This window comes from Erinaceus europaeus, chromosome 10 (assembly GCF_950295315.1).
Source record: "Erinaceus europaeus chromosome 10, mEriEur2.1, whole genome shotgun sequence".
NCBI classification, from domain to species: domain Eukaryota; kingdom Metazoa; phylum Chordata; class Mammalia; order Eulipotyphla; family Erinaceidae; genus Erinaceus; species Erinaceus europaeus.
The window spans coordinates 114,240,992-114,263,766 of record NC_080171.1 but is presented as its reverse complement, the minus strand read 5'-3'; the positions used below and the strand labels follow the sequence as shown (position 1 = coordinate 114,263,766).

The 22,775-nt window shown below is 48.0% G+C and overlaps 1 protein-coding gene across 7 annotated transcripts in view; it reads left to right on the top strand.

Annotated features, from left to right (window-relative positions):
- Window positions 1-11,396, top strand: part of WNK2 (WNK lysine deficient protein kinase 2) — a 99,554-nt gene extending 88,158 nt beyond the window's left edge. For all 7 annotated transcript variants that reach the window (XM_060200564.1, XM_060200563.1, XM_060200562.1 and 4 more), the window contains 3 exons: window positions 462-721; window positions 8,493-8,604; window positions 11,168-11,396. In XM_060200564.1, coding sequence (XP_060056547.1) covers window positions 462-721; window positions 8,493-8,604; window positions 11,168-11,193 — 398 coding nt within the window. In that variant the 3' untranslated portion in view covers window positions 11,194-11,396. The remainder of the gene's footprint in view (window positions 1-461; window positions 722-8,492; window positions 8,605-11,167) is intronic.
- Window positions 11,397-22,775: the final 11,379 nt, after the last annotated feature.

Below are 22,775 nucleotides of genomic sequence, written 5' to 3'. Positions count from 1 at the left end.
GCCAGCACCTCCCGCTGCTAGTACAACACAGTTACTAGTACGGCTGCTAGTAATACCTGCTGTGTGCCAGGTACTGTGCCCACAGTGTTGTCCCTTCTCTCAAGTCCTTGTGTTACATAGCTGGTGGTGCAGAAGTCTAAGACCCACCCTAGTCTGCATTCCACTGCCTCAGGGACTTCCCCAGCCCCCCACTAGGGGCCTAGTGACCTAAGCAGCGTGGACACAGAGCAGTACTGAGGCGGCCGCTGCTGCTGGCAGGGCCCTGGCCTCTGACCTGACAGGGGAGACAGGTCAAGGCTACCCATCCCATGCTTAGAGAAACGCTCTACCATGGGCCCCAAACGCAGACCATCTCCTGAAGCAAGGTGTTGCCTGACTAGATGAGGCCATTGTGAGAATGCTGTGCTGGCTGTGTCCCTGTCCTGTGGTGTCACCAACCCTGGCCTGTGTGTCCTCCCTAGGGTCCTCCACCAGCAGCCTGGTCCCTGGCCCTGAGCCAGGCCCTCAGCCCGCCCTGCACGTCCAGGCCCAGGTGAACAATAGCAACAACAAGAAGGGCACCTTCACGGATGACCTGCACAAACTGGTGGACGAGTGGGCGAGCAGGACAGCGGGGGCCACGCAGCTGAAGCCGTCTCTCAACCAGCTGAAGCAGACGCAGAAGCTGCATGACATGGAGACCCCAGCAGGGCGGCCCCCTGCCCCCAACGAGGCGTGGCCTGTAAGTGCCCTCACCTAGAGCCCCACAGCTAGCAGCTGAAGGGGAGGAGAAGTGAAGTGGCCGAGTGGCCCATGGCCAGAGATGCTGAACTTCTTCTCATGTGCTTCTTGGTCACTTGTGTACCTGCTTTGTGGAAGTAACAATTCATCTCTCTTTATTATTTGTCTACTGCCAATTGGAGGTCCCCGTGCATGCAATTTCACTCTTCCTGGCTGTTCTTTCGTTCGGTCAGGTAGAGCATAAAGCAAGACAGAGAGAAGAAAAGACACCACACACAGTATTAGCACTTCCTCCATCACACTTGCCATGTGGCTCGGATGTTCAGACCTGGGCTCCAGGCACAGCAAGACACACACCCTGATCAGTGAGCTGCCTTTTAGGCCCCAACAGTCCAAGTCTTTGACTCATTTTTAACCATTTTTGCTCAAATGTAAGTTCTGATAATTTATCGTCTGAGTCATGAAGTGGAAAGAGAGTTTCCTAGGAAAGAGAAGCCCCACTGGCACATACAGCATCTGGGACTGAACCAGGACCAGTGGCTTTAGCTGTGCAGGTCCTGTGTTCTATCCACTGAGCTATTTCCCTGGCTGCAAAATGCCCATTTTAATTTTTTTCCAGATTTTATTTATTAATGAGAAAGACAGGAAGAATGAGAGAAAGAACCAGACATCACACTGGTACATGTGCTGCCAGGGATTGAACTCAGGACCTCATTCTTGATAGTTAATGCTTTATCCACTGTGCCACCTCCCAGACCACTTTTTTTTTTTTCTTTTTGTCTACAGAGCTGAGGTTTTGCCCATATGTGATTTCACCAGTACTGGGCTGGTCTTTAATTCTTTTTTATTTCACACATACATAGAGACAGAGAATTAAAAAAGATCAGGGGAGAAAAAGTACCCCTTAAGTGCTGTGACACTCTGGTGTGGAGCCAAGGCTAGAACTCAGGCCGTTCACATTACAAGACATGTGGCTGACGGGGTGAGCTGTCAGAAAGCCCTATGTTGCTGAGTTTGAATTCTTTCTTTCTTTTTTAAAAAAATTTTTTTATTATCTTTATTTTATTTACGTGATAGAGACCGCCAGAAATTGAGAGGGAAAGGGGTGATAGAGAGGGAGAGACAGAGAGACACCTGCAACACTGCTTCACCACTTGCAAAGCTTTCCCCCTGCAGGTGGGCACTGGGGAGTTCTTCCTATATTCTGATATCCCTTATCAGAGATTTGGTGTGAAAATATGTTCTCCCATTTTGTGAGTTGGCTTTGTATTCTGTTGATAGTATCTTTTGATTCCTGGAAGTTTTTAATTTTCATGAAATCCAATTTATCTGGACTCCCCCCCTCCTTGCTGCCTTTGTTTTTTCAGTGTCATAGTTGGGAAATTGTTACCAAATTCACCAAAGCCATGCACCTTTGTTCCTGTTTGATTCTAACATTTTAACTACTATATCTGTGCATCCATTTCATGCATATAGCATAATGGTTATGCAAAGAGACTCTCATGCCTGAGGCTCCAAAGTCCCAGGTTCAATCCCCCACACCACCATAAACCAGAGCTGAGCAGTGCTCTGATTAAAAAAAAAAGGGGAGGTGGGAGGTGGCACAGTGTTGGGCTCACAGACCAGAAGGTTCCACCAGAGGAGCAGGACTCAACTTGTCCCTCCTCCCTCACTGGGATCCCAGTGAGAAGGAACACTGTGTCCCCTTGCTCATAGTGGCAGACTCACCCCCCATCCCTGGAGCCCTGGCCTAGCTTGTGGGTCACTATCTCAGTTCATTCATTCTTCCATATGTGACTGTCCAGTCTTCCCAGCAGAATGTGTCGAAAAGACTGTCCTTTCCTTATTGAATGATCTTGGTACCCTGATTGAAGGTCAGCTGACCACCACCCTCAACCCCTCCCCCCCCCCCCCCCCCGTGTGAAGGGGTGTTTCTGGGCTTTGTATCGTATTCCATTGGTCTCTGTCCTTTTCCAATACCACATTTTTTTTTTCTGCAGCTTTGCAGTAAGTTTTGAAACTATGAGGTATAAGACTTCTAATTTTGTTGTTTTCAACTTGATTATTGGAGGTTCCTTGAAATTCCATGTGACTTGTGTGTGTGTGTGTGTGTGTGTGTGTGTGTGTGTGTGTGTGTGTCTGTCTGTCTGTCCTTATATCTTGGTGCAGTCCCATGAAGACTTCAATAGTACTTACATTGAATCTGTAATATACGTTGTTTAGTATTGATACACTGACAGTATTGAATCTACCAACCCACTGAACATGGGTGTCTTTCTATTTGCTTCCACTTTAATTTCTCTTTCTATTTTTTATATCTATTTATTTGTTTTCCCTTTTGTTGCCCTTCTTGTTTTTTATTGTTGTTATTGATGTTGGATAGGACAGAGAGAAATGGAGAGAGGAGAGGATGACAGGGGGAGAGAAAGACAGACACCTGCAGACCTGCTTCACCGCCTATCAAGTGACCCCCCCTGCAGGTGGGGAGCTAGGGGCTTGCACCAGGATCCTTACGCTGGTCCTTGCTCTTTGTGCCACATGCACTTAACCCACTGTGCTGCCACCCAACTCCCTCTTTGAATTCTTTGTCACAGACTGTGTCTTTATATATTGCATGCCTATTAATACAGATTTATAATAATTTCACTTACCTTTTAACTCATAGAAAAAAGGAATTAAAACAAAAATCACATTAACAACTGGTGTGTGTGTGTGTTTTCCTGTTTTGATAAAGGTTGTATGTGTGTGTGAGGGAGAGAGAGAGAGACAGAGAGAAGGAGAGACACTGTAGCACTGCTTCTCTGCTTGTGAAGTTTCCACCCTGCAGGTGGAGTCCAAGGCCATGACTACATCTTCATACGTGCTGTAGTGCACACTCCACCAGTGCTTCATCACGTGACCCCACTGGCTTCTGCTTACCATCGAATTGCCTTATTTATTTCTCCACATGGCTTTAAGTTACTGTTTATCATGTTTTCATTGCAGCCTAGAGGACTCATTTTAGTATTTCCTAGAGGACTAAATCTTTCTTAGTAGCACTTTTTTCTTAGTTTTTATCTATGAATTCAAATTTCTCCATCTTGAAACGTCATTTTTGCTAAATACAGAATTCTTGGTGCTGGAGGGCTGAGGAGATAGCATAATGGTTATGCAAATGGCTGCCATGCCTGAGGTTCTGAGCTCCAGGTTCAGTCCCTGGCACCACCATCAGCCAGAGTTAAATGTTGCTCTGGTTTCTCTGTTTCTCACTTACTAAAAAATGAATTAAAAAAACAACAACAACAAAAAACGGGGTCCTTGCACTTTGTGCCACGTCCGCTTAACCCACTGTGCTACCACCCGACTCCCAGACTCATTAATTTGAATAACTGCTACTTTGTTCTCCCTCCTCAAATGTGTTTGTTGTGAAGTCAGTCTAGCCGATTTGTAAATTTCAGTTGTTACGCTTTTCCTATCTTGTTTCTTTTTTGACATCGGCGTGCTTTCCATAGGCATTTTCCCACCTTCTTCTTTGTCTATGGATCTCCGTCATTATTTGAGCACATTATGATTGATTGAAGTCTTTAGTTAGTAGTTCCAATGTCCAGATGTCCTCAGGAATAGTCTCTGTTGATTACCCTTTGCCTCTGCACGGGTTATGCTTTCCTGGGGTTTTGTATGGTTTGTGATTTCTTATAGGACACTGAGCATTTTAGTATTGTTAACTGATAACTCTGGAAATCAAATCCTTCCCTTCCCCAGTGTTCGCTGGAGGTCTAGCCAGTGTTTGGGCTGAGATTTCTTGAGCACCGGGAGCACTAAAAACATCCCTCCTGAGTGGGGGAGATAGTATAATGGTTACAAAAACAGACTCTCGCACTTGCGGTTCTAAGGTCCTAAACTCAAATCCCTATACCAGAACCATAAACCAGAGCTGAGCAGTGCTCTAGTTAAAAACAGCAAATACGGGAGTCGGGCGGTAGCGCAGCCGGTTAAGTGCACGTGGCACAAAGCGCAAGGACCCGGGTTCGAGCCCCCAGCTCCCCACCTGCAGGGGAGTCGCTTCACAGGTGGTGAAGCAGGTCTGCAGGTGTCTATCTTTCTCTCACCCTCTCTGTCTTCCCCTCCTCTCTCCATTTCTCTCTGTCCTATCTAACAACGACATAAATAACAAGAGCAATAATAACTACAATAGAAGACAAAGGCAACAAAAGGGAAAATAAATAAATAAAGAAACAGCAAATACATAAATTAATAAGCCGAAACGCCTCTGTTGGTATCTGTGTGCTAGTGCAGTCCTTCAACATTTAGCCAGACCATTTGCAATTTGCCACGGCCTTATTTTCTTTGCATTGAAACTAGCCGTGTAAGTCTAAGTCAAGTGCATGATGCCTCTCTATGTATGCTTAACCAGGTGCAACACCACCCAGCCCCTGGCTAGGTATATTTTACTAATTTTATTACTAGCTTGCAACTTTTACTTTCACTTTCTCTTTATTTGATGATCTTCCTTAATAATACAGTTTGTATTCTGAATTTATCAGTGTTTGATTTTTTTCGTACTCACTTCTTAGATCATAGAGCATTTTCCTTTCATTTAAAAAAAAAAAAAGTTGATAGGAACTTTCACTCCCACAATGTGACTGAGATTGAAGGGAGATTGGGGCTTGGGGGGTGGGGAAGCCATATATTAAGTGCAATAGAAAGAAAATGGACTTTCCCCCCTACCCCCCAAATCTTATTTACTTAATAGGGAAAGCCAGAACATCACTCTGGCATGTGTGGTACTAGGACTGAGCTCAGGACCCTGCACATGCAGTTCCTAAGATTTGATTTTTCTTTCTTTTTTTTTTTAACCAGAGCACTGCTCAGCTCTGGTTTATGGTCTTGCATGGGATTAAACCTGGGACTTCAGAGCCTCAGGCATGAGAGTCTCTTTGCATAACCATTATGCTATCTACCCCTGCCCAGCTCCTAAGATTGTCACCTCCCTGGCTGCCCTACAATTTTCATCCTGTCAGTGTTTGCCCACTTGTGTTTGCACGGTGAGTGTTTGTGTTGTTTCCTTCCCTTTGCCGCTGCTCCTTCCTAGTCTAGGCTCACTGTCTTGTAGAGTTGTCTCTAGTAGATGTGTGCCAGTTATCTGCTTGTCATTTCCTGTTTGTCTGGAAACATGTTTATCTCATAGGCATTCTCAGAAAATATCTTCAGTGGGCATCAGACTCTAGGCTGGCATCTTGGCATTTTCATTTCACTGCTGTTTGGCTTCCCTTGATGTTGTTGGAAATGAACTGCTAGACTCTGTTATTTCTTTGAAATAATAAGTTATTTCTCTCCTGAATTCTTGTAGTTGGATATTTGATGATTTATTATAAAGTATCTAATCTTTATCCTACTTATCTATCATAAACCTTAGAGTTAAGACCTTTCTTTGATTTCTTTTTTTAACCTTTATTTTATGTTTATTACATATGAGAGAGAAGAGTGTGCGTGTGTGTGTGTGTGTGTGTGTGTGTGTGTGTGTGTGTGTTTTACATGAGGCTGAGAGAGGGAATAAATAAGCCAGAGCCCCACTCTGGTACATAAGGCCTCAGGGGTTAAACTAGGAACCTCCGGCATACAAGTCCAGCGCTCTACCAGTTGGACTATTTCCTTAACTGCTGGAAGTGTTTTTAATCATATGGATCCCCATACCGCTCTGACACTAGTCCCCCTTTTTCTTATCTCCTCCCCCTACTTCTCCCCTTCTCCATCCTTCCTCTCTCCCCTGAGATTTAGTTCACATGTGTGGTCTTTTCCTTTATTCTTGCCTATTTTTCCTTACCTGTTATCTCTTGTGACTTTATTGTGGATATTTCCTCATTTTAAGATTTATTAATGTGTTTGAGAATCAGAGAGAAAACAGGACCACAGAGGCCAGGCGGTGGCATACCTGGTTCAGCACATTTGAGGAGGGAGAACAGCAAAGCAGCAGTTATTAATTAATGAGTCTGGGAGTCGGGCCGTAGTGCAGCGGGTTAAGCGCAGGTGGCGCTAAGCTCAAGGACCGGCGTAAGGATCCCAGTTTGAGCTCCGGGCTCCCCACCTGCAGGGGAGTCGCTTCATAGGCGGTGAAGCAGGTCTGTGGGTGTCTGTCTGTCTCTCCCCCTCTCTGTCTTCCCCTCCTCTCTCCATTTCTCTCTGTCCTATCCAACAACGACATCAGTAACTACAACAACAATAAAAAAAAAAAACAAGGGTAACAAAAGGGAAAATAAATAAGTAAATATAAAAAATTTTTTTTTAATTAATGAGTCTGAGGAACAGAAAGGCTGATGACGGTGCCGGGGACTGAACCTGGGAGCTCAGAACCTCAGGCAAGAACGCCATTTGCGTAACCATTATGCTGTCTTTATTTTATTGGATAGAGACAGCCAGAAATCTAGAGGGAAGGGGGTGATAGAGAAGGAGAGACAGAGACACCTGCAGCATTGCTTCACCACTCGCAAAGGTTTCCCCCTGGGGCTCGAACCTGGGTCCTTGCATGTTGTAACATGTGCACTCAACCAGGTGCGCCACCACCTGGCCCCTAAAGATTTATTTCTTTATTACATGAAAGAGTCTTACATGAAGCAGAGAGGGGAAAAAACAGAGTATCACTCTGTTGTATATGCTGCTGGCACTTCCAACGAGGCATGATCAAGAAGCAGGGAGGATTCCAGATGCCAGCATGATGCCGACCAGACTTCCCTGGACAGACGACCCCACCAATGTGTCCTGGAGCTCTGATTCCCCAGAACCCTGCCCCACTGGGGAAAGAGAGAGGCAGACTGGGAGTATGGATTGACCTGTCAACGCCCATGTTCAGCGGGGAAGCAATTACAGAAGCCAGACCTTCCACCTTCTGCATCCTACAATGACCCTGGGTCCATACTCCCAGAGGGATAAAGAATAAGAAAGCTATCAGGGGAGGGGATGGGAATTGTGTGAGGCTGTACCACTCTTATCCTATGGTTTTGTCAATGGTTCCTTTTTATAAATAAATTTAAAAAAATAAAGCAAGGAGGAGGTGGGGGGTGCACTCTCCATAGCCCCAGGGCCAACTCTGGGTTCTTTAAAGCCCTCCACATGCAGCAGCCCCTCCCTGCCCCTGCTGCTGAGTGGGCAGAGTGTGGAATTTCTCAGAGGCTCCTTGGGTGAGGGGATGCAGTAGTCTCCATGGGGCAGCAGCCTCCTGTCCCTGCTTGTGATACGTTGTCTTTGTGTGGTTGCCTGGTCAGCTCTGCTGTAAGCGCTCTGATTAGGGGGTTGAGACCTGCCTGTCTGTTTCTGCTCCTTTCTGAAGCTCCTTTCTGAAGCTGCCTCATCACTTGCTGCCTTGTGGCTGCCCTGACCTCACCCGCCTCTCACCTATTCCTGTCCTTGTGCTGCCTCTCCTCTCTGCTCAAACCTGGGGCCACTCTGCACTGACTCGTAGGCTCCAGGTGCTTGTCCTGCATGCTCTGCTGCTCTGGGCCTCTCTCAGGGGACTCTTGAGCATAGGTGCAGTGACACCATGTCCTCAGGAGTCAGGCCTCACTTTCTGTGGCCCTTTGTAGGGGCCGGGGCTAGGGAGTGGGGCCTAGGCTACAGTGTTAAGGAAAGCGGGTAGGTAGGTGTCTGCTTTGTGGCCTCACGCAGTCATTCTTGTCAGGTCCTAGGGCCCTGTCTCCTGGGGATGGAGAGTAGGGACCCAGGGAGCCACTAGGAGAAGCCAGCTGCTGCTTCCAGCCACTTGTGCCACCCTCTCCCCAACCCCATTTCTTGTCTTGTAGGTGAACGCATCTCGAGCAGCAGTGGGGACCCCATGTCTGGCCCCAGTGCCTGGCCCTCCACCCACTGTGGTCATTCCCGGAGCTGCCTCAGCCCTGCCCATGCCTGTGCCAGGTACTGCCCTCTCTGGACCCCCACCCCTGCCCTGTTTGCTGCCTCTGAATCAGCCCACAAGTTTGCTTCCTGTTTCAGTGTCCTGGGGGCCCTGGGTAGCCCAGGCTGGCAGCCCAAGCCCCTCCTGGGGGCCAGGCTTTGGTGAGGTGATCCCCATACTCCTGCAGCTCTCTGCAGTCAGCGTGCCTGGCCCCAGGCTGTGGATCGCATAGCTCCTGTCATCACTTGCCTGGTAGACTGCACCGGGCACCCAGAGAAGCTGACTGTAGCTCGGTCTCTGCGTGTCGTTGTCTGGCCTTGGGCTGGGCAGAGGTCATGCTCACCCCCTGTGCTGTAGACCCCACTCCCTCTTTTAAGTTCCTTGACCACATTTGCCATCTTTGCGCCAATTTCCTGTACTTAAACTCATATTGTAATCACCCGCGGAAGGACAGAGCTTTGAACCCCCGCTTTTCTGCCCTCTGATGGTGGAAAGAGATGCTCTATAAAAAAAAAGACAAAAAAAAAAAAAAACATGGAAAGGGTACATCTCATTTACAGTCAACTTGTATGTTGGTATCTTGACTTCCCATCTAGGTTGCAGACATTTGAATGGTTTACAAATCTGAAGCTAAATGTAATCTTTAGTTTTCTATTGTAAACGCCTTTTAAAAAAATGAGTGATCTCGAAAACTGCAAAGTTGCAAATGCAGGGAGTGCTACTTCCTGGTCAGTAAATCTTGTTCTTAGAGGCTTTGGGCCACTGACAGGGACCAGATGATGTCCCTGCCGGCCAGCTGCTTGGGCCTGTGTTGCAAGTCGGTGTCTTTGAAAGGAGCATGGGCAGCTATGTCATGCAGCTCTTGGCAAGGTGGGCAAACCTCCTCCTGGCGCAGAGCTGCTGAATGCCTACGAGGCAGCAGTATGTATTGGGCACAGCTGCCTGCCACCCTGCAGAGACCCTCTGGGCTAGGGCAAGGGGTCCTACCCACCCTCTCTGGCCTTTCTTCCTTTCCCTTGCATTGAGTCCTGTGTTTGCAGATCGCTGCACTTCCCATGCACCTAGGCTACGTGCTGGGGTAGGAGAGAGTTCTCACAGAATGGGGTGGGGAGAGCTCAGCCAGTATGGGAGACAAAGACCCTCCTCCCTCCCTTCCGTTCCCGTGGGAGGCAGCTCAGCTGTGCTGCCCAGCTGTCCCAGCTGTGAATCACCAATTCTGCTGCACTTTATTAGAAACGACTAAGTTCTTGCAGTTTAAATTCATTATTCCCCCAATTCCATTAGAATTGGCTTTTTGTAGGTGACAGTGCAGAATCTTCTGCCAGGGCACATTTCCATTCTCTGTTCCATGGCCCTTGCTCACTGTGGTTGTGAATCATGTCACCTGGCTCCTGAGGGTGGTGGCAGCTTCCTCTCTCACCGTCCTCTGCTGCACTGGGTGCGGGGTGGGGGCGTGGAGTCCTTGCCTGTACTCAGCAGTCAGTGGCATGGGATCTCTAAGAAGTTGTACATATGAAGGAGAAAAATAAACATTTTTGCTTGAAAACAGTGTGGAGGAACTTTTTTTTTCCTTTTTTTAAGATTATTATTATTGTTATTATTATTATCATCATTATTTTGCTTACCTGCCATCTGAGGAAAAGCTGAGGCAGTCAGCCTTGTCAGCAGGACAGGAGCTGGTGGCTGGGTGGGTGCTGCTCCCCACCCTGGCGTGGATTTCACACTCAGCCGGGGTAGATGCCAGACTAATCTAGCACGGGAACCGGTGGGGTGTCAGTCGGAGCCCATGCTCCATACAGAGTGCCCCTGCCCAGACCAGCAGGCTTGCAGTCATGCTGAACCTGAAGTACGTTTAGGTGCTAAGTCTCCCACCTTGTCCATGGGGTCTGTCCCCCTGAGCCAGGTTTGCATAATTCATAAGGGACAGAGCAAAGGGAATGTGTCGGGCTCCCAAAAGAGGGAATTGGAGCCAGGTCACCTATAGGTGTCACGGGGGGAATAGGTGTCACAGGGGGACAAGAGCTCTGTTGTCCTAGGAGGCAGAGGTCTTGGCACAGGTGCGGGTTTGGGGAGCACCTCTATCCCCCATACCCTGGACCTCAGCATATGCTATCTGACCAGCTTCCCTAGGACCTGCTGCCCATGGGCCCTTACCTTTGTGCCTGCACAGTAGATACCGGCTTAGCTCCCTCCCTGGGTGTTTCCACCTGGACGCAAGCCGTATGCCCCTGCACTCAGGAGGTGGGAGCCTGGCCCTGGAACAGTGCAGACTCCTTGGGCGCCTCTTACCGGCCCTGAACAGAGGCAGGAGCCTTAGGGTGGCTGCTTCTCACACAGCACCCAGACCAGAGGCAGCTCACCCCCTGACCACGGTGGGCCGAGCAGGTGTGGGCAGTTCAGCCAGGCTCAGAGAGACTGGTCTTGGGGACAGTTCCCAACAGGCCACAGAGCAGCCTGGGTCTGTGCAGCATGTGGTCAGCTCACAGAACCCTCGCCGAGCGTGACCACTCGGCCCCCCGTCCACTGGGAAGCTCAGGTGACTGCTTGGGGCTGATAACGAGCTGTGGCGGTTTTGTCTTCTAGATTCTGAGAGTGAGGAGCCCGACTGAGCCCAGGCAGTCCGACCAACCCAGACGCCGGGCCCCAGAGTCATCTCAGGCTGAGAAGGGGACACTGGGAGTGACGGGGCCTCGGCCAGCCCGCGCCGCCTGTCATTCACGCTGTTTTGTAACCACTTTCTAAGCATTTTTTATTCACAATTGGAGACACAAATGTAATGCAAGAATAAAAAAATATTTTGGGGGAAAAAGGACTTTGGTTTTTCAAACTCTTCTCTCCTTCCCAGTGGCTCCCGACAGGCAGGCAGCCAGGACAGTGGGGGGTCAGAGGATGCAGGAGAAACTCCCTGAGCTGGATCCCTGGAGAATGGATCCAGGCACCACTTCACCGAGGATCCTGGGTGTACAGAGGAGCGTCTGCATTTTCCTCAGTGCCCTGCAGCACACCTGGGAACTCAGGATCCTCTGGCCGGGAAGACTCAGACCAGGGATGAGGCCCCACCTCACTGAGAAGCAGTGAGACCACAGTGGCAGGTGCTCCAGGACCTGTCTCACACCCAGGGAGCCACCCGTGGGCTCACAGCCCAGGAGGCTGTGCAGAAACTCCCCATCTTTGCTACCTCCCCTCCCCAGGCCTGCACAGATTCAGTGCACTGGTGTCACTGCAGGGAGCCTGTGTGGCACTGCAGTTGTTGCCAGAGTCTCAGAACAACCTCACTGTTCATGAGGACACACTCGTCAACCAGCCCCTGAGATGTAGCTCCTGTTCAGAGCTGGTGGCTATAGCTTAGGCTCCCCTCTCACCGTCTGAGCACACCAGCAGCATGTCTTTGAAAACTGGGGTGGGGGTAATCTGGGAGCTGCCCACCTGTCTCTTGCCAGCTCTCTCCCAACTTTGAGCAGACATGCCCGTGTGACTGCAGCCTCAGGTCCTCCTCCCTGGCGCAGAGCAAATGATGCGTCCTGGCCAAGGATAAGCCCTTTCTTTCCTTCCTCCCAACCTCCCTTCTTTTCTTTCAAATTTTATAGATAAATTTGAGGTAGGTAAATAACTTGAGAGGGAGAAAGAAAGAAAGAAAGTTCTAGCAGCACTGCTTCACCACTTGTGAAGCTTGCCTCCTTGCCGGTGGGGACCAGGGGCCTGAACTCAGGTCCTTGCACTTGGTAACGTGCAAGGGCACTCTTGTACCAGGTGTGCTACTACCCAGTCCCGTGTTTGCTTTTTTCTTATATGTTTATGAATACACACATGCATATATACGCTAGCATGAGAAAGAGAAAACCAGAGAATCGCTGCTGGGCATTGAACTCAGAACCCAAAAGCTTTTAAACAGACAGCTCTAGACACTGTGCCACACCCCACGCCACCTCCCTGTGTTTTTCACTGTGCTTGTTTTTTGTCACCATCTGCTGGTGTCTCCTGTTATTGCTTTTCCACTGACAGTACTAATACAATCTACCTTGTAGGCAACCAGTGTATTTACATCACTCCTTTTAAACAAGTACTAACAGCGATGGTGCTAGGGGTAAAAAAAAAAAAAAGTTATTTTGTAGTAACTGTTGACAAAATGGTAATCAGAGTATGAGCCAGAGTGTGAGGATGGGTAACTGATGTGGGAGGCCCAGCAGGGCACACAGGGTCATACAGCCTGGAAATGTGAGGAACTAAATGGGTGGACACTTCCTCCCAGAATTAAGTGGGAGGCACTCTGGGGCCTTTCCTAGGATGGGGGTGAGGGGGGGAAGGCCCTGGGCTGGAGCAGCTGAGTGCCTGGGGCCTGTGCACCAAGTATGACCAACAGCTTGCTGCTCTCCCCAGCGTGTCTTCAGAGGGGGAGCCAATGTGCACTGCCTTGCCCCCTGGGACTCCAAGGGACAAAGATGACCTCACCCCCCACTTCCAGGAGTGCGCAACTCCCAGCAACATGGGTGACAGGCTGGACCAGTGATGGTGGCTGTTACTTAGCCACCCTCCGGGGGTGAACCCCACACTGATCTACGTCCTACATGTCCAGCCGCATCTGTTCCTCAAGTGCCCGTGCTTGCTGGATGAGCCCCAGCCTCTTTCCACAGCCCAAGGCTCTGGGTGGTTGGCCTCACCCAACAGGCTTGCACCCCTGCTCAAAATTTGACCTGGATGTAGCCCGTGAGGCCCATTCCTCCCTCCACCCACCCCAACATGAAGCTCTGATGCTTGATTTCCCTCCTGCCCACAGGATTTCCCCTTCACTGAGGAACCCCCTCCCAGGACCCCAGAGCCCTCTGCCCAAGTGGAGAGTGAGTCTCCTGTCCACTGACTCCCAGCCTCCTCGGAGGGCTGTCATCTTCAGAACAGCCACCAGCTGCACAATTGGTGCACAGTGGGTCATGGACACAACTCAGTTCTCCCTTTGGGCCAGGATGCCAAGAGCGTGCACTTGGAACTACCTCCCAGACTATGGAGAGGAAGGGCCTGTCACATGGGGTGCCCCCAAAGTGCCATCAGGCCAACCCAGGCCCCCCAAGACAGACTGGCAGCACAGACAGTGCTTCCTGCAAGATAAATTCTGCTCTCCTCACCTGCCCGGGAGAACCCCCATAGCCCTCCTCTCAAGTGTCCGAGGTGATACGTGTGCCCTGGCTTCAGTTCAGAAATGCTCCTGTCACTAAAGGGTTGGAACATCCTCTGTGACCCTGGACATCCAGCAAAACAGAAGAGCATTTCCCAACAGATTCTGACTAGCTGAGACTGCATCAAGCCAGCACAGAGATGAGTTTGTAGTGGAGGCTGAAGTCCGCCTTACTTTACTGATAGTCTGTTGTTTCTTCAAGAAACGGAAGCTTGTGGTGTTTCAGACCAGAGCAAAGCATCTGTGCCTCTCAGTTCCGGGACTGGAATTCCAGAGTCAAGGAGACGACAGGTTGGCTTGATTCTGCAGCCTCCTCTCTGGGCGCGTGAGTGGTTGCGTTGCTGTGTGCCAGAGTGGTCGCTTCAAGCTCACACTGACTGACCGGAGGAGCCTGCACCTCTGTTTTTCTTTCTTTCTTTTTTTTTTTAAATTGTTTATTTCTTTATTCTATCTAATAGGCCAGAGAGAAATTGAGAAGGAAGGGGGAGATAGGGAGGGACAGCAACAGAGAGACAGCCGCAGACCTGCTCGTGAAGCTTCCCCCCTAAAGGTTGGCCACTGGGGGCTTGAACTCAGGTCCTCATGCATTGTAATAAGTGTGCTCAACCAGGTGCACCCAGCCCCCTCTGTTCTCTTATAAGAATGCGAGTTCTGGGAGTCGGGCGGTAGTGCATCGGGTTAAGCGCAGGTGGGACAAAGCTCAAGGACGAGCATAAGGATCCTAGTTTGAGCCTCCCGTTCCCCACCTGCAGGGGAGTCGCTTCACAGGCAGTGAAGCAGGTCTCCAGGTATCTATCTTTCTCTCCCCCTCTCTGTCTTCCCCTCCTCTCTCCATTTCTCTCTGTCCTATCCAACAACGATGACATCAATAACAGCAATAATTACAACAAACAAGGGCAACAAAAAAGGGAAAATGAAGAAATAAATATTAAAAAAAAAGAATGTGAGTTCTGTCATACTAGAGCTTGTGCTTGTGACTACATTCACCTTACTCACATCCATGAAGACCCCCCATCTCTAGATGTGTTCACACTGGGGATTAATTAAGGTTTCAGCATAAGAATTCACAATTGAGACCATAACACATGGCTTATTAAAGAATTGGGGGGCGGAGAGGGGGCACACCCAGTTAAGTGCATATAGTACGAATTGCAAGAACTTGTGCAACAAGTTGGGTTCCCCACTTGCAGGGGTGAAGCATGTCTGCAGGTGTCTAACTTTCTCCCTCTCTACCTCCCTCTCCTCTGTCCATTTCTCTCTGTCCTATCCAATAAAACGGAACAAAATGGTGGCCAGGAGCAATGGATTCGTAGTGTAGGCACCAAGCCCCAGCAGTAACCCTGAGGCTAAATAAATAAATAAATACTGAAAATCTGGGTAGCCGGGTGGTGGTTCACCAGTAGAGCAAGCACACATTATCCTGTTCAGGGACCCGGGTTCAAGCTCTTGGTCCCCACCTAGAGAGGGGAAGGTTCACAAGCAGTGCTGCAGGTATCTTCTTTCCGCTTCCCTCTCCCTCCTCCCCTCCCCTTTCAGTCTCTCCTGTCCTGTCAAACAGAAGGAAGCAAAACACCACCAGTACCGGTGGATTTGTAGTGTGGGCAGTGAATCCATGATAACCCTGGTGGCAATTTTTTTTTTTTTAAAAAAAAGGAATTTGAGGAACAGGTGCCGGTTCACCTAGTAGAGGCCCATGTTAGCCACAAGGACCATTCAAGGCTCCTGTCCCCACCTGTAGGGGGAGCTTCATCTGTAGGGCAGAGCAGTACTGAGGTGTCTCTCCGTTTGGTATCTCTCTCCCTATTTCTCTGCCTCTCGCGCTCTATCAAGAAAGGAAAGAGAGAGAGAGAGACCACCCGGAGCCAGTGGTAAAGTTGTGTGGGCAATGAGCCCCCATGCTAACCCTCACAGGAAAAGAAAAGAATTTTTTGGCACAAATTCTTTTGTGAAGTGGGATACACATGTGTGGGAACACACATGTTTAAGATGTAAATTTAGTAAATGCTAAACACATGCAAACAGGAGGAGACGTCAAGCTACGTCTGTGGAGGAGTAGTGGCCTACTTCCCCCTCTTCCTGGGTCTTACGTGGGCCCAAGGGGAGATGGCCCTGCACGGCCCTGTGACTCCTAAGCTCTAGAATTGTGGCCAGTGACCAGCAGTGACGCACTAGGCTGGTTGCAGCACTGTTGATGGAATGACACTGAGGACACCAGAGCTCCTGATGTAGAAAACTCAGGCACGCAGAACTAAGGAATATAGGAGAGGGTGACAGAGCAGACGAGAGAAATTAAAATCAGTTTGCACGATGGTAGATTTAACTTGCACTATTAGTAGCCACATTTTGTAGTGATATGTAAAATGGTCTCATCAACCTAAGAGCCCAGATTCAATTTTAAAAGACACAACTCGGGCTGTAGCGCAGTGGGGTAAGCGCAGGTGGCGCAAAGCACAAGGATCCTGGTTTGAGCCCCCGGCTCCCCACCTGCAGGGGAGTCACCTCACAAGCGGTGAAGCAGGTCTGCAGGTGTCTATCTTTCTCTCCTCCTCTCTGTCTTCCTTCATCTCTCTCCATTTCTCTCTGTCCTATCCAATGACGACAACAATAATAATAACTACAACAATAAAACAACAAGGGCAACAAAAGGGAATAAATAAATAAATATTTTTTTAAAAAGACACAACTCGTGTGGTCCGAGAGGTGACACAGCAGATAAAGAATTGGACTCTCAAGCATGAGGTCCTGAGTTCAATCTCGGGCAGTACATGTGCCAGAGTGATGTCTGCTTCTTTCTCTCTCTCCTACCTTTCTCATAAATAAAACTATTAAATATTTTAAAAAGACATAACTCATGAGCCAGGAGGTGGCATACTGGTTAAGCACACACATTGCCATGCACAAGGATGTGGGTTCAAGCCCCCACTCCCTTCAGGACACTTTACAAGCAGTGAAGTAGGTTTGCAAGTGTCTGTCTATCCCTCTCCCCTCTCAACTTTTTTTTTAATTATCTTTTTTCCCCTTTTGTTGCCCTTGTTGTTTTATCGTTGTTGTGCTTATTATTATTGTTGTTAATGTCGGTGTTATTGGATAGGACAGAGATGGAGAAAGGAGGGGAAGACAGGGAGAGAGAAAGACACCTGAAGACCTGCTTCACTGATTGTGAAGCGACTCCCCTGCAGGTGGGGAGCCGGGGGCTCAAACCGGGACTTTGCACTTTGCACCATGTGTACTTAACTCACTGCGCTACCGCCTGACCTCCCCCCTCTCATTTTCTATCAGTTCTATCTAGTAAAAATGGGGGTGTGTGGCTGCTGGGAATGGTGGATTCATAGGGCAGGCACCAAGCTCCAGAGATAACCTTGGTGGGAATTAAAAAGAGAGAGAGAGAGACACAAGTCTATGCTACCTATAATAAACATGCTTCAGAGAGATCCAAGTAAAGGAATGAACAAAGGCACATCATCCTGAGATCCACCAGAAGACAAAGCAGTGCAGTTCTCACAGAGACTCAAGATGGCAGAGATGATCATTCTGTAATGAAACACTCCTAAGCGCTTATGCACCCTAACAGAACTTGGAAGAGAAGACACTTTTACATTCCAGATATGCCAAATCCGCTCCCACAAGAACTGACAGAACAAGTAGACAATGGAAACCATTGTCACAGAATCTGACTCTGCTGTTGGTGTCTGACTGCCTCAGTCCCTTGTTCCCCTTCTTTGTCCACATCTGTACATGCTGACTAGAAGCCCTGTGCTCCTTCCCTTGGCATCATGGGAAATCCAGGTTATATATCTAGAGTCTCATTAAGCTTCCACCCCAGCCACTGTCCAACCCCAGCCAGACACCAGACAAGTAATTACACTGCCAACTCCCTCCACTCAGGCTACTCTGTCCTTCAGATAACAGTTGATTTAGATAATTGGTACTTATTTGCATCTTTTCATTTTCCTCCTTTTATTTGGGGAGACGAGTGCCTCCCCCCAGTTTGTTTAGAGAGACAGACAGAGTGAAAGAGACCACAGCACCTTCAGTGCAGTGGAGTCTGGAATCCAATGTGGATCGCATGCATGGCAAAGCAGCGCACGGCCACTTAGAAATTATGCTGCCCCCACCTGCAGGGGGTCGCTGCACAGGTCTGCAGGTGTCTGTCTTTCTCTCCCCCTCTCTGTCTTCCCCTCTCCATCTCTCTCTGTCCTATCCAACAACAACAATAACAACTACAATAAAACAAGGGCAACAAAAAGGGAATAAAAAAATCTTTTAAAAAATAGAACCATTTGAAAAATTATGCTGTCGATAATTCCACCAATTAAGAGTGAATCTGCAAAACCCAGCCCTTCCACCACCACCACCATCAGTCCCAATAAAAGCAGGGCCCCTGCACACTCACACACTCACACTTTCTCCTCCAGTTTCCGCCTATCTGTGACCTCACTGTGACCCAGGCATGCTTTGTAAATTCCCAGGTCTCCTAAGTAGCAAAACTGTACTTTTTTTTTAAATATTTATTTTATTTATTTATTTATTCCCTTTTGTTGCCCTTGCTGTTTTTTTATTGTTGTAGTTATTATTGTTGTTGTTGGATAGGACAGAGAGAAATGGAGAGAGGAGGGGAAGACAGAGAGGGGGAGAGAAAGACAGACACCTGCAGACCTGCTTCACCGCCTGTGAAGTGAGTCCCCTGCAGGTGGAGAGCCGGGGGCTCGAACCGGGATCCTTACACCAGTCCTTGTGCTTTGCACCACCTGCGCTTAACCCGCTGCACCACCTAGCCTGGCTCCCCGAAAGTGTATGTTTAATATGTGTTTCCTGGTGGGTATTGCTGAAGGGCATCTTCACCTGTAATAAGAACACTAGGTGCCAAAACTGTGTGATACTGGCCAGGGGCCATCATGACTGTGTGGTGTTAGTGTACAAGTAGAAATGTCTATGACAGGGGGTCGGGCAGTGGCGCAGCGGGTTAAGCGCACATGGTGCAAAGCGCAAGGACCAAGGACCGGCACAAGGGTCCTGGTTTGAGCCCCTGGCACCCCACCAGCAGGGGAGTCGCTTCACAGGAAGTGAAGCAGGTCTGCAGGTGTCTGTCTTTCTCTCCCCCTCTCTGTCTTCCCCTCCTCTCTCCATTTCTCTCTGTCCTATCCAATAACAAACAACAGTTCGACATCCTCGAGGAAACACTCACGAAAGACATGTCTCTGATATCTGATTACTGTAAAAAATGGCGACTAATCCCTAGCACTGCAAAAACGGTATCATCTGTTTTCCATCTACACCATGCCTCGGCCTCGCGTGAGCTTAATGTGCGGCTTGGCGATACGAGAATCCGGCATGAAGCCCAGCCAGTCTATCTTGGCGTTACTCTCGATCGCACTCTGTCATTTCACGAACATCTCATAAAAACTGCAGCAAAGGTGGGCGCGAGGAATAACATCATTGCAAACTGGCCAGCTCCTCATGGGGCGCGAGCGCTTCCACACTACGATCATCATCTCTGGCATTATGCTATTCCACTGCAGAATACTGTGCCCCAGGATGGTTCCGTAGCCCCCATGTCCACTTGGTCGATTCCAAATTATATTCCTCCATGAGGATCATTTCTGGAACCATCCGTTCCACCCCGGTTCCATGGCTGCCAGTTCTTAGCAACATCGCCCCGCCAGATATTCGTCGGGATGCGGCATCATCTAAGTTCATTTCCCACGTCTACGCTCGACCGGACCTGCCAATATAGCGGATATCTTCGCCCACCCTGTCCAACGCTCGACGTCTCGTCACCCAATCTGGTCCCCTACGCCTACACTGAACTTCTCTGTTCCAGACTCTTGGAAACAGAGTCGGCAGTCAGCTGAGGTCAAGAACAAACACCTCATCACAGACCCCTGCAAGCGTCAACCCGGCTTTGACCTAGCACGTTATGATTGGGCCCTCCTCAATCGCTATCGAACAGGCCATGGCCGGTGTCCCGCTATGTTCCATCGCTGGGGAGCCAGAGACGACCCGAACTGCCCCTGCGGCTCCAGACAGACTATGACCCACATAGTCAACGACTGCCACCTCTCCAGATTCAAAGGAGGTCTCGAAACTTGACATCAGGCTCAACCTGACGCTGTTGACTGGCTACGGAAGAAGGGCAAACGCTAGAAGAAGAACAAACAACAGTTAACAATAATTACAACAAGGGCAACAAAAGGGGGAGAAATGGCCTCAGGAGCAGTGGATTCATGGTGCAGGCACTGAGCCCCAGCAATAATAACCCTGGAGGCAAGAAAAAAAAAAGGAAAAAAGAAATGTCTATGACAAACTCACTGGGGCCCAGATGAACCGGCCCCAGGCCTTTCTAGCCAACTGATTGTCATCAGGAGGCTAAAACCTACAGGAGTAAAGAATTTAGAAACCCCAAACTTAGTCGACTGAATGCAATAGTCTATGAAAAGGGTGATATTTTATGACTAAATAGGATTTGTTCCAGAAATTCATGGATGGCCCAACTGAAAATAGGCAAAATTGGTCCTTTTCTGCCTAGTACCACAGGAAGTCAGACTTTACCACTCCAGCTTTTACATTAAAAGGAATATGCTAATATGCTATCCTTGCTAAACAGTCTGAGGTTGGAGTATTTCTTACTCAAGGCATACCTACTTACCTCTGTCCTAGCTGCTTTGTGCTCTTTCTTTCTTTTCTTTTGAGACAGTAGGTAGCACAAAGGACTGAAATCTGTGTCTCCCCCTCATATTGTTTTCTTCCTGCCACAAAACCATGGCAAACATTCTTCCCACCCCTAGTCCTCCCACCAGAGAATTCTGACTTCGCCGCCGTAAGAAATCCAGTCCTTTGGTATTCAGACTCACGGCTGTGGAAAATTAATTGATGTACTTTTGCCAGCTAGAATGCCAAAAGATATGAAATGATTTTTGACAAACTGACACAAGATGTGAAAGACATATATACAAATGGAAGAAGCAGGCCGGGTGGTGGGGCACCTGGTTGAGCACATATGTTATAGTGCACAAGGATCCAGGTTCAATCCCCTGGTCTCCACCTGGCAGGGGGAAAGCTTTGCAAGTGGTGAAGCAGTGCTGCAGGTGTCTCTCTGTCTCTCTCCCTATCTCTTCCTACCCTCTAGATTTCTGGCTGTCTCTATCCAATAAGTGAAGATAATAAAAAATAAATAAAAATAAGTGGATGTTTAAAAAATAGAAGAAGGAAAAAAAAAAGACTAGCAAATGCTGAGTCTGCGGGTTAGAAAACTCAATGTTGGGAGTTGGGCGGTAGTGCTATGGGTTTAGCGCACGTGGTGCAAAGTGCAAGGACTGGTGTAAGGATCCCGGTTCAAGCTCCCAGCTCCCCATCTGCAGGAGAGTCACTTCACAGGCAGTGAAGCAGGTCTGCATGTGTCTCTCTTTCTCTCCCCCTTTCTGTCTTCCCCTCCTCTCTCCATTTCTCTCTGTCCTAACAACAACAACATCAGTAACAACAATAATAACTACAACAATAAAAACAACAAGGCAACAAAAGGGAAAATAAATAAAAATTTTTTAGTTTTTTTTAAAAAAAGAAAGAAAACTCAATTTTGATAAAATGTCCATTCTCTAATTGACCTGTGTCCTAAATATAATATCAACTAAATTTCCAACAGGAATTTGACAAGATGATTCTAAAAATTTATATGGAAACTCAAGGGACCTAATCAACCTAGATTACTTGGTAAAGAACAAAGTTGGGGATTAACAACACCAGATTTTTTTTATAAAGAGTAAACTTCTAAAAAATATTTTATTTATTAGAGAAATGCAGAGAGAGAGAGACAGAGAGAAACACCAGAGCACTGCTGAGCTCTGGCTTATGGTGGTGTGAGGGATCCAACCTGGGATTTAGGAGTCTCAGGCATGAGAGTCTGTTTGCATAATCTTTATGCTGTCTCCCCTGCCCACAACACCAGATTTTAAAGCATATCATGATTCTACAGTAAGAAGACTATGCTGTGACATCAGTAAATCAATTCGATCACATGAAACTAAAAAGCTTGTGCACGGTAAAAGCAAACTACACAAGGATAACCAGGCAACCATTCATTACACAGAAGATATTTGCACATCACACATCAGACAAACAGCTGATATCAAACATCTATACAGATTTGGTAAAGATCTATAAAAGAAGCAAAAATAACCCAGTAAAAAAAAGTGGACCAAAGAACTATACAGATTTCTAAAGAAGAGATGCGCATGGCCCACAGACACATGAAGAAATGCTCCACTTCACTTCAAAAATATAAAGGGAAGAGAGTCGAGCAGTAGTATAACGGGTTAAGCGCACGTGGCGCAAAGCACAAGGACCGGCATGAGGATCTTGGTTCGAGGCCCCGGTTCCCCACCTGCAGGGGGTTCGCTTCACAGGCGGTGAAGCAGGTCTGCAGGTGTCTATCTTTCTCTCCCCCTCTCTGTCTTCCCCTCCTCTCTCCATTTCTCTCCATCCTATCCAACAACAATGACATCAATAATAATTACAACAATAAAACAACAAGGACAACAAAAGGGAATAAATAAATAAATATAAAAAATTTTAAAAAATAAATAAATAAAAAGGGAAAAACGTTCACCAGGAGCAGTGGATTCATCACCATGCAGGCACCGAGGTGGCAATTAAACAAAACAAAACAAAGGAAGATACCCTTAAAGACACAGAACTTTACAACCTGGGAAGTGGTGCAGTGGATAAAGTATTAGACTCTTAAATATGAGTTCCTGAGTTCAATTCCCAGCAATACATATGCCAATGTAATACTCTGGTTCTCTCTTCCTTGTTTACTCCCTCTGACAATTAAAAAAAAAAAAAGACATAGAACTTAAAAAGAATAAAAAAGAAACAGAACTTTGATCAGGCAAGCAGGGCCTGGGTGAGCCAAGTCCAGGCACCCCAATTCAATTGCATTTTTGTGCCTACAACTTTATAATAGCAGGGAGATAACAGCTACAAGTTGTGCAGGAGTTGACTGTGGCCATCAGTCTATTAGAAGGCCGC